General features: G+C 46.2%; 1 protein-coding gene and 1 pseudogene across 1 annotated transcript in view; one reads left to right on the top strand and one right to left on the bottom strand.

The window, feature by feature from the left end:
* The window catches only part of LOC116406442, a 954,163-nt pseudogene that overhangs the window by 562,126 nt on the left and 375,127 nt on the right, over positions 1-16,910 (top strand).
* Positions 7,926-16,910, bottom strand: part of p4ha3 (prolyl 4-hydroxylase subunit alpha 3) — a 39,872-nt gene continuing 30,887 nt past the window's right edge. Inside the window, exons 8-13 of the mRNA XM_031896283.1 lie at positions 12,430-12,494; positions 12,080-12,239; positions 11,321-11,383; positions 10,041-10,109; positions 9,537-9,633; positions 7,926-9,104 (exon numbers count right to left, since the gene is read on the bottom strand). Of these exons, the coding sequence (XP_031752143.1) occupies positions 9,034-9,104; positions 9,537-9,633; positions 10,041-10,109; positions 11,321-11,383; positions 12,080-12,239; positions 12,430-12,494 (525 nt within the window). The 3' untranslated portion in view covers positions 7,926-9,033. The remainder of the gene's footprint in view (positions 9,105-9,536; positions 9,634-10,040; positions 10,110-11,320; positions 11,384-12,079; positions 12,240-12,429; positions 12,495-16,910) is intronic.

The raw sequence follows: 16,910 nt of genomic DNA, 5'->3' as shown, positions 1-16,910 counted from the left end.
CTTGAGTGAGGTGTGACTTTGGGGGTATAGCCCACCGGTCATTAGGTACCAACATAAAAGACCCTAAATATAATTTCTAGGGGTCGACTGAATAAGTCGACGCCCATTGTGCATTGGTTTGCCTTAATATTTGGCACTAAGGGGCCCCAAAAAGGGGTTATTATATAGGCCTGGCCCCCCAGTATTCTGATAGGAGGATGTGTCTCCAGTGGCCCTGGCAGGTTCTCGTGCCCCCAAGGCTGGCACCTCTTAACATGGCGACTCCATCCCACAGGGGCATCGGTTACAGACCCCCGGGACTTATCAGTAAGGAGAATTAACGCTTTGTGCCCCCTACGAAAGCACAAAGCTCCATCAAAGTTCTGTACCCACTGTTGAACTTCAACTGTCGCCATGGGTATTTTGGGCACGTAAGGCAGGGGCTCTGCAGGCCCATTGGGCAATGATTCTACTCACAGCAGTCTCTGATTGGTTTACAGGGATTCCAATCGGATCACAATGATAATAATAATAATATAACATTGGGCAAATCTTAACCTGGTCACCGGGTGCTGCCGGGGAGCCCAGACTAATAAGCAGCCGAGATCTGTGCCTGTCTGCAGGTGTCTACAGGGACCCCCGACCGACAGAGGGGCCGTCTGTGTGAGGGATGAGAGGCAAAGCTGTTCCTGATCTCCGGAGGAGAATATTTGGGATGGGTGCCAAGGGGAGTGGGGAGCCGGCCGTCTCACTCTCTCGGCTGCTGCTGCATAGACAGGCCTGTATGTAATATATATATATATATATATATACTGTATATATATACCCTGGTAATGGGCACTCACTGCCTGGGGTGCAGAAAGAGAAATAAACAGGACAGGACAGCCAGGGATTGTATTGCCTGGGGCCCCCAGAGAAGCAAGTGTAGGTGGGCAGCCAATCAGAGGAGACCTCGAGCAGGCTCACTGGGACCTGTGTCTGAGGCAGATAATGATCCACTCGGGGGGATATCCGAGACCTTCTATCATGTTCCCAGTATCCCCCTAATAATGAGCTCGTTACCGTCTCTGTGTAGGTTCCGGATCGGGATTCGGGCTTTTCCAGCAGGATTCAGATTGGGCCCAATCCGAATGCTTACAATCACGTGACTTCTCGGAATGTTTCACTCTTTAACCCTTCTGTATCCTTATTTACATATGTACATCACTATGAGGTCATCTCTGACATCATTAGAGGAGCCCGGGACTGGGCCGCCGGGACACTGGGAAAAATCCTGATGGGCCGCGGGCCAGACACGACCCTTGCCAGCGCTCCCCCTGCCCAACTGTTCCTCCCCTGATGCGTTAAACTTACGCGCGCTCAGGGGAGGACGTCGGGTGGGGGACCATGCGGGGGATTAGGGGGGCCCCAGCGTGGGTGAAGGGGGGTTGGGGGACGAGGCCGGTGGGAGCACCTGCAGGGCCCCTGGGGCGGGAGCCCCGGTGGACCCTGCACCCCCTAGTCCGACTCTGGTCCAGGGGGTGGGGGGGTGTCTGTGTGGGTTTAGAAGTTTATTGACAGGACCCAATATATGACTTATGGGTGCAGAAGCTGCTTTCCTCCTGCTTTTTCCCCCTGGGAACTGTGTTAGGTATCCCTGCAGCACCTTCTGGGCCAAAAGCCTGATATGAGCAGTCTAAAACTGCAGTTAAAAACGACAGCCCTGTGGGCAAATAAAGGCCACTCTTGTCTCAGCCGGGTAAGTGCAATACAGTAGGGGTTTCTCACATATACAGGCACTAAATCACATCCCATAGTTTTACAGCACAGCCTGACCCCGAGCTACAGCAGCACTGTATCCACAATGAGGGAATCCGTGGGACCCCCAGGGTGAGCTGGTGAATTTAACCCCCGGCCGGCGTAGGTTTTACTCTATACATGGCTTTGCCTGGTAAGAAACAGAGTATAATTGTGACTCTGGAGATCAAAGGGGGGGAAAAAACTTGTATTTTCTTTCCCTTTGTGAGAAACCAAATACAAGCGCCCGTGATCTCCGTGGTTCCGGCCCACAAGCGCTTTGGTGGGGAGACTGGGTTATAGGATCATTGTGTGATCTCAAATGAGAGGAAATTCCGCGCTCTTACTCACGCTCAGGAGTCACATTCCACCATAGCAGCAGCAAAGATTTCTTTTAACCCTTACTCAGCTGCCAATCAATCTTCAGTAAGATTACATAATGAGCGTTTTCGTGGAAAATTCTGCTTCCTGGAAGCTTCATATATTTGCTGATCTGGCAAAGAGAATGTTATAGAAATATACATTTACTGACACCCAGGAGAGATCTTTTTGGCAAGTTGTCTCCACATAACCAGTGCCAACTAATGACTAATAGAATCTGGCAAATCAGAAATGGTGGACTGGATCAAGGGGATGGGATATTGAATTTAAGAGCTTATTACAGTGGATAGTATAGAATCCAGAGTGCAAATAATATTCCTGCTGTACTGACAATTTTGACAACTTTAGCTGCAAGCAGAGTAAGGTTTGACCTGTTTGATCTAAGGTGCAGGCAGAGTAAGGTTCCACCTGTTTGATCTAAGGTGCAGGCAGAGTAGGGTTTCACTTGTTTGATCTAGGGTGCAAGCAGAGTAAGGTTCCACCTGTTTGATCGAAGGTGCAGGCAGAGTAAGGTTTCACTTGTTTGATCTAGGGTGCAAGCAGAGTAAGGTTTGACCTGTTTGATCTAGGGTGCAGGCAGAGTAAGGTTTGACCTGTTTGATCTAAGGTGCAGGCAGAGTAAGGTTTCACTTGTTTGATCTAGGGTGCAAGCAGAGTAAGGTTTGACCTGTTTGATCTAGGGTGCAAGCAGAGTAAGGTTTGACCTGTTTGATCTAAGGTGCAGGCAGAGTAAGGTTCCACCTGTTTGATCTAAGGTGCAGGCAGAGTAGGGTTTCACTTGTTTGATCTAGGTTGCAGGCAGAGTAAGGTTCCACCTGTTTGATCTAGGGTGCAGGCAGAGAATGGTTTGGCCTATGTGATCTAAGGTGCATGCAGAGTAAGGTTCCACCTGTTTGATCTAAGGTGCAGGCAGAGTAGGGTTTCACTTGTTTGATCTAGGGTGCAGGCAGAGTAAGGTTCCACCTGTTTGATCTAGGGTGCAGGCAGAGAATGGTTTGGCCTATGTGATCTAAGGTGCATGCAGAGTAAGGTTCCACCTGTTTGATCTAAGGTGCAGGCAGAGTAGGGTTTCACTTGTTTGATCTAGGGTGCAGGCAGAGTAACGTTTCACCTGTTTGATCTAAGGTGCAGGCAGAGAATGGTTTGGCCTATGTGATCTAAGGTGCAGGCAGAGTAAGATATCACCTGTTTGATCTAAGGTGCAGGCAGAGTAAGGTTTGACCTGTTTGATCTAAGGTGCAGGCAGAGAATGGTTGGGCCTTTGTGATCTAAGGTGCAAGCAGAGTAAGGTTTGACCTGTTTGATCTAAGGTGCAAGCAGAGTAAGGTTTGACCTGTTTGATCTAAGGTGCAGGCAGAGTAAGGTTTCACCTGTTTGATCTAAGGTGCAGGCAGAGTAAGGTTTGACCTGTTTGATCTAAGGTGCAGGCAGAGTAAGGTTTCACCTGTTTGATCTAAGGTGCAGGCAGAGTAAGGTTTGACCTGTTTGATCTAAGGTGCAGGCAGAGTAAAGGTGGCCATACACGCACCGATATTATCGTACGAAACCTCGTTTCGTACGATAATCGGTGCGTGTATGGCATGTCGGCGAGTCGACCGATATCGCAGGAAGCTGCCGATATCGGACGACTCGCCGATCGGACAAGTTTGAAAATTTTGATCGGGCGCCATAGAAGGCACCTGACCAAAATTCTCCCTTCAGAGCTGAATCGGCAGAAGGAGGTAGAAATCCTATTGTTTCTACCTCCTTACCTACCGATTCAGCCCTGAATGGTGTGTGGCGGATCTTACGATGTTTCGTGCGACCGATGGTCGTACGAAACATCGTCGGATCGCCACGTGTATGGCCAGCTTAAGGTTTGACCTGTTTGATCTAAGGTGCAGGAAGACTAAGGTTTTACCTATGGGTTTCTATAAAATAGCCTGACAAGATGCAATATTACCCGTCAGTACATATGTAGCTCTAATGCATTGGCACCCGTGGCAATACACTCCTTAAAATTCAGGGCTGTTTAGTAATTCTATTGCCCCCTGATTGGTTCCATGGATCAGGGCTGGTTAGTACAGCGAGTTATAAACATCCTCCCTGTGGCCCTGAAAATGCAGGCAGAGGTTTCTCCTGTTTCATCTATTTTAATTCATAAAGGAAAAAACATTGATCTTTACTTGGGTTACAAGTTATATTTATCCGACCTAATGGTTTCTTATTGGCCATTGCTGAGCCAGACTTCGCGTTAAATACCCAGGGCCACAACTAGGGGGAGGCAACATGAATGCAAGAAGAAGCCTATACATAAATAGAGGAAAATCCAGGGCAAACAAATACTTTTACATGGAGGCATTAACAGTAATTTGGGTGCAAACTATAGACCGGGTCAGTATTGTGGGGCACCAGTAAATCAGTCCCTCGGACAGACGAGTGAAGCCTGTGAGACAGCCGGACGCGGCGCGACACATTGAGGATAATGGAGGCCTACGCGAGGCTGAAGCAGTAGAACAGAGGGAGGAATAATGACACCCCAATAATGATCCATTCACCTCAATATATTATTGGCCAAACACTAAAGAGAAAGGTTCCTCACCGGTAACAGAACCCAGGTCTCCTCAAGTGAGCGCCCCTTGTTATTGCTTCTCCCCTCTTGTAGTTGTAGTTTATACACAGCCTGGGGGGGCAGGTTACAGTCCATATTAACATTGGGGTTGGGTCAGGGGTCTCAGCGCATCGGGGCAGTCTCTTGTGAGTTGAATGCAAAGTCTCTTTAGAAATGGGACCTCCTCTGTCTACGCTGATCCTAGGTACCTACATCCCTGTCTCCAAGATGGCGCCGGCACAGCGGTACCTATGGATTCATTGATCTTCTCTATTCTAAATATGTGTCCAAGCTCCTCCCCCGTGCTTGCTTCACTGTCTGCAGCTATGTTCCTGCTTTGTAATTTGCACAGCTTCTCTCTCATCCCTTGTACAGGATACACACTAGCTTCTCTCTCATCCCTTGTACAGGATACACACTAGCTTCTCTCTCATCCCTTGTACAGGATACACACTAGCTTCTCTCTCATCCCTTGTACAGGATACACACTAGCTTCTCTCTCATCCCTTGTACACGATACACACTAGCTTCTCTCTCATCCCTTGTACAGGATACACACTAGCTTCTCTATTATCCCTTGTACAGGATACACACTAGCTTCTCTCTCATCCCTTGTACAGGATACACACTAGCTTCTCTCTCATCCCTTGTACAGGATACACACTAGCTTCTCTCTCATCCCTTGTACAGGATACACACTAGCTTCTCTCTCATCCCTTGTACAGGATACACACTAGCTTCTCTCTCATCCCTTGTACACGATACACACTAGCTTCTCTCTCATCCCTTGTACAGGATACACACTAGCTTCTCTATTATCCCTTGTACAGGATACACACTAGCTTCTCTCTCATCCCTTGTACAGGATACACACTAGCTTCTCTCTCATCCCTTGTACAGGATACACACTAGCTTCTCTCTCATCCCTTGTACACGATACACACTAGCTTCTCTCTCATCCCTTGTACAGGATACACACTAGCTTCTCTATTATCCCTTGTACAGGATACACACTAGCTTCTCTCTCATCCCTTGTACAGGATACACACTAGCTTCTCTCTCATCCCTTGTACAGGATACACACTAGCTTCTCTCTCATCCCTTGTACAGGATACACACTAGCTTCTCTCTCATCCCTTGTACACGATACACACTAGCTTCTCTCTCATCCCTTGTACAGGATACACACTAGCTTCTCTCTCATCCCTTGTACAGGATACACACTAGCTTCTCTCTCATCCCTTGTACAGGATACACACTAGCTTCTCTCTCATCCCTTGTACAGGATACACACTAGCTTCTCTCTCATCCCTTGTACAGGATACACACTAGCTTCTCTCTCATCCCTTGTACAGGATACACACTAGCTTCTCTCTCATCCCTTGTACAGATACACACTAGCTTCTCTCTCATCCCTTGTACACGATACACACTAGCTTCTCTCTCATCCCTTGTACAGGATACACACTAGCTTCTCTCTCATCCCTTGTACAGGATACACACTAGCTTCTCTCTCATCCCTTGTACACGATACACACTAGCTTCTCTCTCATCCCTTGTACAGGATACACACTAGCTTCTCTCTCTCCCTTAACCTTCCCATCCCTTGTACACGATACACACTAGCTTCTCTCTCATCCCTTGTACAGGATACACACTAGCTTCTCTCTCATCCCTTGTACAGGATACACACTAGCTTCTCTCTCATCCCTTGTACACGATACACACTAGCTTCTCTCTCATCCCTTGTACAGGATACACACTAGCTTCTCTCTCATCCCTTGTACAGGATACACACTAGCTTCTCTCTCATCCCTTGTACACGATACACACTAGCTTCTCTCTCATCCCTTGTACAGGATACACACTAGCTTCTCTCTCATCCCTTGTACAGGATACACACTAGCTTCTCTCTCATCCCTTGTACACGATACACACTAGCTTCTCTCTCATCCCTTGTACACGATACACACTAGCTTCTCTCTCATCCCTTGTACAGGATACACACTAGCTTCTCTCTCATCCCTTGTACAGGATACACACTAGCTTCTCTCTCATCCCTTGTACAGGATACACACTAGCTTCTCTCTCATCCCTTGTACACGATACACACTAGCTTCTCTCTCATCCCTTGTACAGGATACACACTAGCTTCTCTCTCATCCCTTGTACACGATACACACTAGCTTCTCTCTCATCCCTTGTACACGATACACACTAGCTTCTCTCTCATCCCTTGTACAGGATACACACTAGCTTCTCTCTCATCCCTTGTACACGATACACACTAGCTTCTCTCTCATCCCTTGTACACGATACACACTAGCTTCTCTCTCATCCCTTGTACAGGATACACACTAGCTTCTCTCTCATCCCTTGTACAGGATACACACTAGCTTCTCTCTCATCCCTTGTACAGGATACACACTAGCTTCTCTCTCATCCCTTGTACAGGATACACACTAGCTTCTCTCTCATCCCTTGTACACGATACACACTAGCTTCTCTCTCATCCCTTGTACACGATACACACTAGCTTCTCTCTCATCCCTTGTACAGGATACACACTAGCTTCTCTCTCATCCCTTGTACACGATACACACTAGCTTCTCTCTCATCCCTTGTACAGGATACACACTAGCTTCTCTCTCATCCCTTGTACACGATACACACTAGCTTCTCTCTCATCCCTTGTACAGGATACACACTAGCTTCTCTCTCATCCCTTGTACAGGATACACACTAGCTTCTCTCTCATCCCTTGTACACGATACACACTAGCTTCTCTCTCATCCCTTGTACAGGATACACACTAGCTTCTCTCTCATCCCTTGTACACGATACACACTAGCTTCTCTCTCATCCCTTGTACAGGATACACACTAGCTTCTCTCTCATCCCTTGTACAGGATACACACTAGCTTCTCTCTCATCCCTTGTACACGATACACACTAGCTTCTCTCTCATCCCTTGTACAGGATACACACTAGCTTCTCTCTCATCCCTTGTACAGGATACACACTAGCTTCTGTCTCATCCCTTGTACAGGATACACACTAGCTTCTCTCTCATCCCTTGTACACAATACACACTAGCTTCTCTCTCATCCCTTGTACAGGATACACACTAGCTTCTCTCTCATCCCTTGTACACGATACACACTAGCTTCTCTCTCATCCCTTGTACAGGATACACACTAGCTTCTCTCTCATCCCTTGTACAGGATACACACTAGCTTCTCTCTCATCCCTTGTACAGGATACACACTAGCTTCTGTCTCATCCCTTGTACACGATACACAGTTGGAGAAGAGAGAATCAGCACCAGCTTCTCCCTGATTTCTGAAAGGTGAACATCAGGTTCTTTCTAAAAGTTGCTAAGGTCCATCTTCTCCATGATCTCAATACGATGCTCAGCTTCATGACTATAAGATGCCCCATTCGTACGCTTCTGTCTCATTCCTTGTACATCATACACACCATCTCTTTGTAGATTTTTGCCACCAGCTTCTCTCTGTCCCTTGTTAGATCATTAGCACCAGCTTCTCTCTCATTCCTGCCACATCATGCCCACCATTTCTTTACAGACATTCCATGATATATCAAGTCTACCAGCTTCTCTCTCGTTCCTGCCACATCATGCCGACCATTTCTTTGCAGACATTCCATGATATATCAAGTCTACTAACGTCTCTCTCGTTCCTGCTCCATCATTTCATCATTTCTTTACAGACATTCCATGATATTTCAAGTCTACCAGCTTCTCTCTCGCTCCTGCTGGTGCTGTCTCATTCCTCGTACGTCATACATACCATACACGCCATCTCTTTGTAGATTGTTGCCACCAGCTTCTCTCTGTCCCTTGTTAGATCATGAGCACCAGCTTTTCTCCCATGCCCACCATTTCTTTACAGACCTTCTATGATATATCAAGTCTACCAGCTTCTCTCTGGTTCCTGCCACATCATTTCACCATTTCTTTACAGACATTCCATGATATGTCAAGTCTACCAGCTTCTCTCTCATTCTTGAAAAATGCCAACCTCCAAGTTCTCCCTGGTTCTTGGTATCACAAGAGAAAAGATTCCCGTGCTTGGTAGATCATTTCTTCTCTAACTCATTCCAACCTGCCAGATGTTCATCCTCATCTTCTCTTTGATTCCTGGTAGATGTTTATCTCCAGATTCTCGTTCCTCAGATGATGTTTCTCACCAGCATCCCTCTCTCCAACTCTGTAACAGATCCATATTATTCTGCTCGTGCCATGACTTGTGTGACTGGCAATAGAGTCACCCTCTCTAGATCCTTCAGTCTTCTGGGCTCCGCCCACACGGCCGGTGGAATTCCTGCCCAAACTCATGGATCCATTTATTGGCAACTGCAGAAAAACATCAGCGTCAGATATAAATATCACCCCCCCACCCATAGTGGCCAAACAGAGGACAATGGAGACTTACACAAGGGTGAAGCTACAAGCTCAGGCCTTATCCTACAAGCCTGGGGCAAAAATGGAGGTGAACTAATTATATATTAATAATTACACAATGCAATAGGGCTATGGGGGTGGTAATGAAGTCTATGGCAACCAAGGTGAGAACAATGGAGTTTTACGCCAGATATCCCTTTGCCAGATACAGACACAGAAGCTGGTAAAGCCACTACCAATCAGATTTTTGCTTTTGTTATTATGTCTGTATGAAACAAGCAGACACTCACTGCCTATTGGTTGCATGGGGTTAGGCAGTGATACATGATTATAACAGTTTGGCTTATTACTGGGACGGGGAAGAGAACAGCAAAGCCCATGTACCCCACTTGCTGCCGATTATCACGGGGCACCCAGCATGGAGGGTATCTTCGTCGCCCAGCCCGTTCCTGTGCAGGTTCCACCAGAAAACAGCAGCGTTCTATGGGAGATTAAAAAATATATATATATAATGCATAAACAGCTCATATGTAAAGCCCTGCTTCATCTAAATAAACCATTTTCATATAAATATACTTTAGCAGTATGTGCCATTGGGTAATCCTAAATAGGAAACTGCCATTTTAAGTACTAAGCCCCGCCCCCTGGGATCATAGGAGTCACAGTGCACACAAACAAGCCAAGGCACACATACATGCTAGGCCCCATCAGCCAATGAATGGGCAGAGTTCTGCCTTTTGCTCCCACACTACTTCCTGTTACAGTTAGAGCTGCATCACTTCCTGTCAGCTGATCTCTGAGGGGGCACACAGCCCATCACTAAATGGCGGCTCAAAGGAAAGGATGTAAAAGGGCAATATTTACTGTATTTGGGGGGTTGTGACTTACCTTAACCACAGGGGAGCTGAAATTGGCAAAGACAAACGCGGTGGATCCCCCCAGATCGACATGGCTGAGCTGAAACAGGAGAGCGGTAGGGTGAGACCTTTATATCGTGGGTGGGAAACCTGCACATATAGTAATGTAATTATATCCTTATAAACAGTGCTTAGTGATGTCATCAGTTATAATCGGAGCATAGTGATTTCTGTCACATGACTCACTTTACCTTTATATGGTCATGGAACTCCTCAGTGACTTATAATATCCCTATATGTTACAATAGGGGGCACTTTATTCACTATATATTATAAGGAACACCTCAGTGACTTATAATATCCCTATATGTTACAATAGGGGGCACTTTATTCACTATATATTATAAGGAACTCCTCAGTGACTTATAATATCCCTATATGTTACAATAGGGGGTACTTTATTCACTATATATTATAAGGAACTCCTCGGGGGCTTATAATATCCCTATATGTTACAATAGGGGGCACTTTATTCACTATATATTATAAGGAACTCCTCGGGGGCTTATAATATCCCTATATGTTACAATAGGGGGCACTTTATTCACTATATATTATAAGGAACCCCTCGGGGGCTTATAATATCCCTATATGTTACAATAGGGGGCACTTTATTCACTATATATTATAAGGAACACCTCGGGGGCTTATAATATCCCTATATGTTACAATAGGGGGCACTTTATTCACTATATATTATAAGGAACCCCTCGGGGGCTTATAATATCCCTATATGTTACAATAGGGGGCACTTTAGTCACTCTATATTATAAGGAACCCCTCGGGGGCTTATAATATCCCTATATGTTACAATAGGGGGTACTTTATTCACTATATATTATAAGGAACACCTCGGGGGCTTATAATATCCCTATATGTTACAATAGGGGGCACTTTATTCACTATATATTATAAGGAACCCCTCGGGGGCTTATAATATCCCTATATGTTACAATAGGGGGCACTTTAGTCACTCTATATTATAAGGAACCCCTTGGGGGCTTATAATATCCCTATATGTTACAATAGGGGGTACTTTATTCACTATATATTATAAGGAACACCTCGGGGGCTTATAATATCCCTATATGTTACAATAGGGGGTACTTTATTCACTATATATTATAAGGAACTCCTCGGGGACTTATAATATCCCTATATGTTACAATAGGGGGCACTTTATGTTTGTATTTATATACATAGGTGGGAGCTGCCATATTATTTCCTAGGAATAATTCTGCACAGACTCACATAGATCATGAACGTCGCTAATCTGTTCCCGGTGTTGGTTCTGTACAGGGGACTTTTTCTGGACTGAAACAAAATAAATAAATAGTAAAACAGAACAACAGAAAATGACAATAATTCCTGTGTTTGTGGCCAAATGCACCGAGAAAGAGAAGGATACTGCCAGGTTAGCCGGGGCTAAACCCATGATACTGCCAGGTTAGCCGGGGCTAAACCCATGATACTGCCAGGTTAGCCGGGGCTAAACCCATGATACTGCCAGGTTAGCCGGGGCTAAACCCACGATACTGCCAGGTTAGCCGGGGCTAAACCCATGATACTGCCAGGTTAGCCGGGGCTAAACCCACGATACTGCCAGGTTAGCCGGGGCTAAACCCATGATACTGCCAGGTTAGCCGGGCTAAACCCATGATACTGCCAGGTTAGCCGGGCTAAACCCATGATACTGCCAGGTTACCCGGGGCTAAACCCACGATACTGCCAGGTTAGCCGGGGCTAAACCCATGATACTGCCAGGTTAGCCGGGGCTAAACCCATGATACTGCCAGGTTAGCCGGGGCTAAACCCACGATACTGCCAGGTTAGCCGGGGCTAAACCCATGATACTGCCAGGTTAGCCGGGCTAAACCCATGATACTGCCAGGTTAGCCGGGGCTAAACCCATGATACTGCCAGGTACTGGTCGGGGTATAACAGGGCACGGTCAGAACCTTCTGGATTTTGGTCTCTGGAGAGAAGATAATGCCATATTCACCAACCTACCGTGGCATGGTCGAAGTGAGGCTCATAGTGACCCCCGATTCCATAGTTGACCACCTGTAGGTACTCGGCGTACGGGGGATGGGCATTTAGACCAGTCACGGCCGAGATCCGAGTGTCCAGATTCTGGACAAAGGGGTGGATGGTGTCCTTCAGCCAGGCGCTAAAGTGCAGCAGGGAAAGTGCAAATATACAATTATCTCATTGTGTAATTAGTTTCCTCCCCCCCCCCCATGTAATGTGATGTAACCAGCATCGTATCGATATATACGGAATTCTTACTGAAACCCCCTTGTTCCCGGGGTATTTACATGACTCGGGGGCAAGAGTCAGTGTAATGGGGGGAGGGTTACCTTTTGCTTATTCGATATTCAGCCTCCGCCTGCTTCTCCCCCGAGGCCACTACCGATCTGTGTAACTGGGAGAGAGAGATACGTCACTGGGTTCAACTCCCTGCGGCTCCTGTACATTATCCCCACGCAGCACTGTCTGTATTGCACCCGGGGCAACTAACTCTCTAGGGTACAGTTATCTGTCTGCGCTACAACTTGTGGCCCTTTTAACAACTACAGTTATATGGTCAGCACTAATATACACTGTAACCATCACAATCGCCATCTTGTCCTACTGTCTCCATCTTGCCCTACTGTCTCCATCTTGCCCTACTGTCTCCATCTTGTCCTACTGTCTCCATCTTGCCCTACTGTCTCCATCTTGTCCTACTGTCTCCGCTGTGATTGCCAAACCTCTTCACTTAATTTTTCAGGATTCATTGAGGTCTGGCATGGTGCCAAGAGACTGGCGGATTGCTAATGTGGTGCCGTTATTTAAAAAGGGATCCCGTTCTCAGCCTGAAAACTATAGGCCTGTTAGTCTGACATCAGTAGTAGGAAAGCTTCTGGAAGGGGTAATAAGGGATAGGGTACTTGAATACATTGCAGTTCACAATACTATTAGTTTGTGCCAGCATGGTTTTATGCGTAACAGATCTTGCCAGACTAATTTAGTCGCCTTTTATGAGGAGGTGAGTAGGAACCTTGATGCTGGAATGGCAGTTGATGTCATCTACTTGGACTTTGCTAAAGCGTTTGATACAGTACCTCACAGAAGGTTAATGATCAAATTAAGGAATATTGGCCTAGAACATAATATTTGTAATTGGATAGAGAACTGGCTGAAGGATAGAGTACAAAGAGTGGGGTAAATGGAACATTTTCTAATTGGGCCAGTGTGGTTAGTGGAGTACCGCAGGGGTCAGTCCTTGGGCCTTTGCTTTTTAACTTGTTTATTAATGACCTGGAGGGGGGCATAGACAGTATTGTTTCTATTTTTGCTGATGACACTAAATTGTGCAAAACTATAAGTTCCATGCAGGATGTGCCGCTTTGCAGAGCGATTTGACAAAATTAGATAACTGGGCAGCAAACTGGAAAATGAGGTTCAATGTTGATAAGTGCAAAGTTATGCCCTTTGGTAGGAATAATATAAACGCAAACTATCTACTGAATGGGAGTGTGTTGGGGGGATCCTTAATGGAGAAGGATCTAGGGGTTTTTGTTGATAACAAGTTGTCTAATTCCAGGCAGTGTCATTCTGTGGCTACTAAAGCAAATAAAGTGCTGTCTTGTATAAAAAGGGCATTGACTCAAGGGATGAGAACATAATTTTGCCCCTTTATAGGTCCCTGGTAAGGCCTCACCTTGAGTATGGGGGGCAGTTTTGGGCTCCAGTCCTTAAGAAGGATATTAATGAGCTGGAGAGAGTGCAGAGACTGCAACTAAACTGGTTAAGGGGATGGAAGGGTTAAACTATGAGGTGAGACTGTCGGGGTTGGGGTTGTTTTCTCTGGAAAAGAGGCGCTTGCGAGGGGACATGATTACTCTGTACAAGTACATTAGAGGGGATTATAGGCAGTTGGGGGATGTTCTTTTTTCCCATAAAAACAATCAGCGCACCAGAGGTCCCCCCTATAGATTAGAGGAAAGGAGCTTCCATTTGAAGCAGCGTAGGGGGTTCCTCACGGTGAGGGCAGTGAGGGGGTTGGGGAATGCCCTTCCTAGTGATGTGGTAATGGCAGATTCTGTTAATGCCTTTAAGAGGGGCCTGGATGAGTTCTTGATCAATCAGAATATCCAAGGCTATTGTGATACTAATATCTACAGTTAGTACTAGTGGTTGTATTTATAGTTTATGTATGTGAGTGTATAGATTGGTAGGTGTGGGTTAGGTGTGCTGGGTTTACTTGGATGGGTTGAACTTGATGGACACAGGTCTTTTTTCAACCCTATGTAACTATGTAACTATGTAACTATCTTGCCCTACTGTCTCCATCTTGTCCTACTGTCTCCATCTTGTCCTACTGTCTCCATCTTGCCCTACTGTCTCCATCTTGCCCTACTGTCTCCATCTTGTCCTACTGTCTCCATCTTGCCCTACTGTCTCCATCTTGTCCTACTGTCTCCATCTTGTCCTACTGTCTCCATCTTGTCCTACTGTCTCCATCTTGTCCTACTGTCTCCATCTTGCCCTACTGTCTCCATCTTGTCCTACTGTCCCCATCTTGCCCTACTGTCTCCATCTTGCCCTACTGTCTCCATCTTGCCCTACTGTCCCCATCTTGCCCTACTGTCTCCATCTTGTCCTACTGTCCCCATCTTGCCCTACTGTCTCCATCTTGCCCTACTGTCTCCATCTTGCCCTACTGTCTCCATCTTGCCCTACTGTCTCCATCTTGCCCTACTGTCTCCATCTTGCCTACTGTCTCCATCTTGCCCCACTGGTTACATCTTGCCCTACTGTCTCCATCTTGCCCTACTGTCTCCATCTTGCCCCACTGGTTACATCTTGCCCTACTGTCTCCATCTTGCCCTACTGTCTCCATCTTGCCCTACTGTCTCCATCTTGTCCTACTGTCTCCAATTTGTCCTACTGTCTCCATCTTGTCCTACTGTCTCCATCTTGTCCTACTGTCTCCATCTTATCCTACTGTCTCCATCTTGTCCTACTGTCTCCATCTTGCCCTACTGTCTCCATCTTGTCCTACTGTCTTCATCTTGCCCTACTGTCTACATTTTGCCCTACTGTCTCCATCTTGTCCTACTGTCTCCATCTTGTCCTACTGTCTCCATCTTGTCCTACTGTCTCCATCTTGCCCTACTGTCTCCACCTTGCCCTACTGTCTCCACCTTGCCCTACTGTCTCCACCTTGCCCTACTGTCTCCATCTTGTCCTACTGTCTCCATCTTGTCCTACTGTCTCCATCTTGCCCTACTGTCCCCATCTTGCCCTACTGTCCCCATCTTGCCCTACTGTCTCCATATTGCCCTCCTGTCCCCATCTTGCCCTACTGTCTCCATCTTGCCCTCCTGTCCCCATCTTGCCCTACTGTCTCCATCTTGCCCTACTGTCTCCATATTGCCCTACTGTCTCCATCTTGCCCTACTGTCTCCATCTTGTCTTACTGTCTCTATCTTGCCCTGTTGTCTCCATTTTGTCTCCAGGATGTCATTCATTCCTGTGTGAGTTAAAAGGAAAGTTTAGCTTGAAATGTAATTTTAGACATTCTGAGACACATTGGAACTTAGGGGGCTGTTCCTGCTGAATTGTGCTTAGTACAGGGGAATCCCTATGTGCCATAGTTTTATGGTATCTCTCTGTACAAGCTATGAGCAAACTTAGGGGGCTGTTCCTGCTGAATTGTGCTTAGTACAGGGGAATCCCTATGTGCCATAGTTTTATGGTATCTCTCTGTACAGGCTATGAGCAAACTTAGGGGGCTGTTCCTGCTGAATTGTGCTTAGTACAGGGGAATCCCTATGTGCCATAGTTTTATGGTATCTCTCTGTACAGGCTGTGAGCAAATTTAGGGGGCTGTTCCTGCTGAATTGTGCTTAGTACAGGGGAATCCCTATGCTGTTCCTGCTGAATTTCAGATTTAGATTTAAATTTGCATTGCCAGTAACTGAACCTCGGCTCATTATTAGATTATTATTATGTTGGCCGGTCAGCCCTTGTTGGTTTTAGTTCCAGCTATTCTGGGGCCCAGTACCCCCCCCCCCCCTGTTGTGTAACACAGTCTGCCCCATAATGTTCCATATTCCCCCCTCCCCCAGTAGTTTCACTGACAGCCAATGAGAGCAGGGAAAAGTCCGGTCATTTTGGGAGCGGTTTCCAAACTTCTAAGAATGTGAGATTAAGAAATTTTATGAGCTGTTTTTATGGCAAAATAATTTCATCAGAACCAGATGTGAGTTTGTTTTGTAACCATAGCAACCGGTTTGGTACTTACTAACATGCGGGCTTGTGATATTAAATGCCTCTAAATCCTCATCTGATTACTTGTATTATGTGTCTGGGCATGGTGTATCCACTGGTACTATCATATGTATCATTATACAGAGGGGGCAAAATAATGGGAATGAGTAACAATATATACATGCATATAATAAAAAGTGCAATTCAGCAGGAACAGCCCCCTAAGTTTGCTCATAGCCTGTACAGAGAGATACCATAAAACTATGGCACATAGGGATTCCCCTGTACTAAGCACAATTCAGCAGGAACAGCCCCCTAAGTTTGCTCATAGCCTGTACAGAGAGATACCATAAAACTATGGCACATAGGGATTCCCCTGTACTAAGCACAATTCAGCAGGAACAGCCCCCTAAGTTTGCTCATAGCCTGTACAGAGAGATACCATAAAACTATGGCACATAGGGATTCCCCTGTACTAAGCACAATTCAGCAGGAACAGCCCCCTAAGTTTGCTCATAGCCTGTACAGAGAGATACCATAAAACTATGGCACATAGGTATTCCCCTGTACTAAGCACAAT

The sequence above is a fragment of the Xenopus tropicalis genome, chromosome 2 (assembly GCF_000004195.4).
Source record: "Xenopus tropicalis strain Nigerian chromosome 2, UCB_Xtro_10.0, whole genome shotgun sequence".
NCBI lineage: Eukaryota > Metazoa > Chordata > Amphibia > Anura > Pipidae > Xenopus > Xenopus tropicalis.
This window is presented reverse-complemented; position numbering and strand designations above follow the sequence as displayed.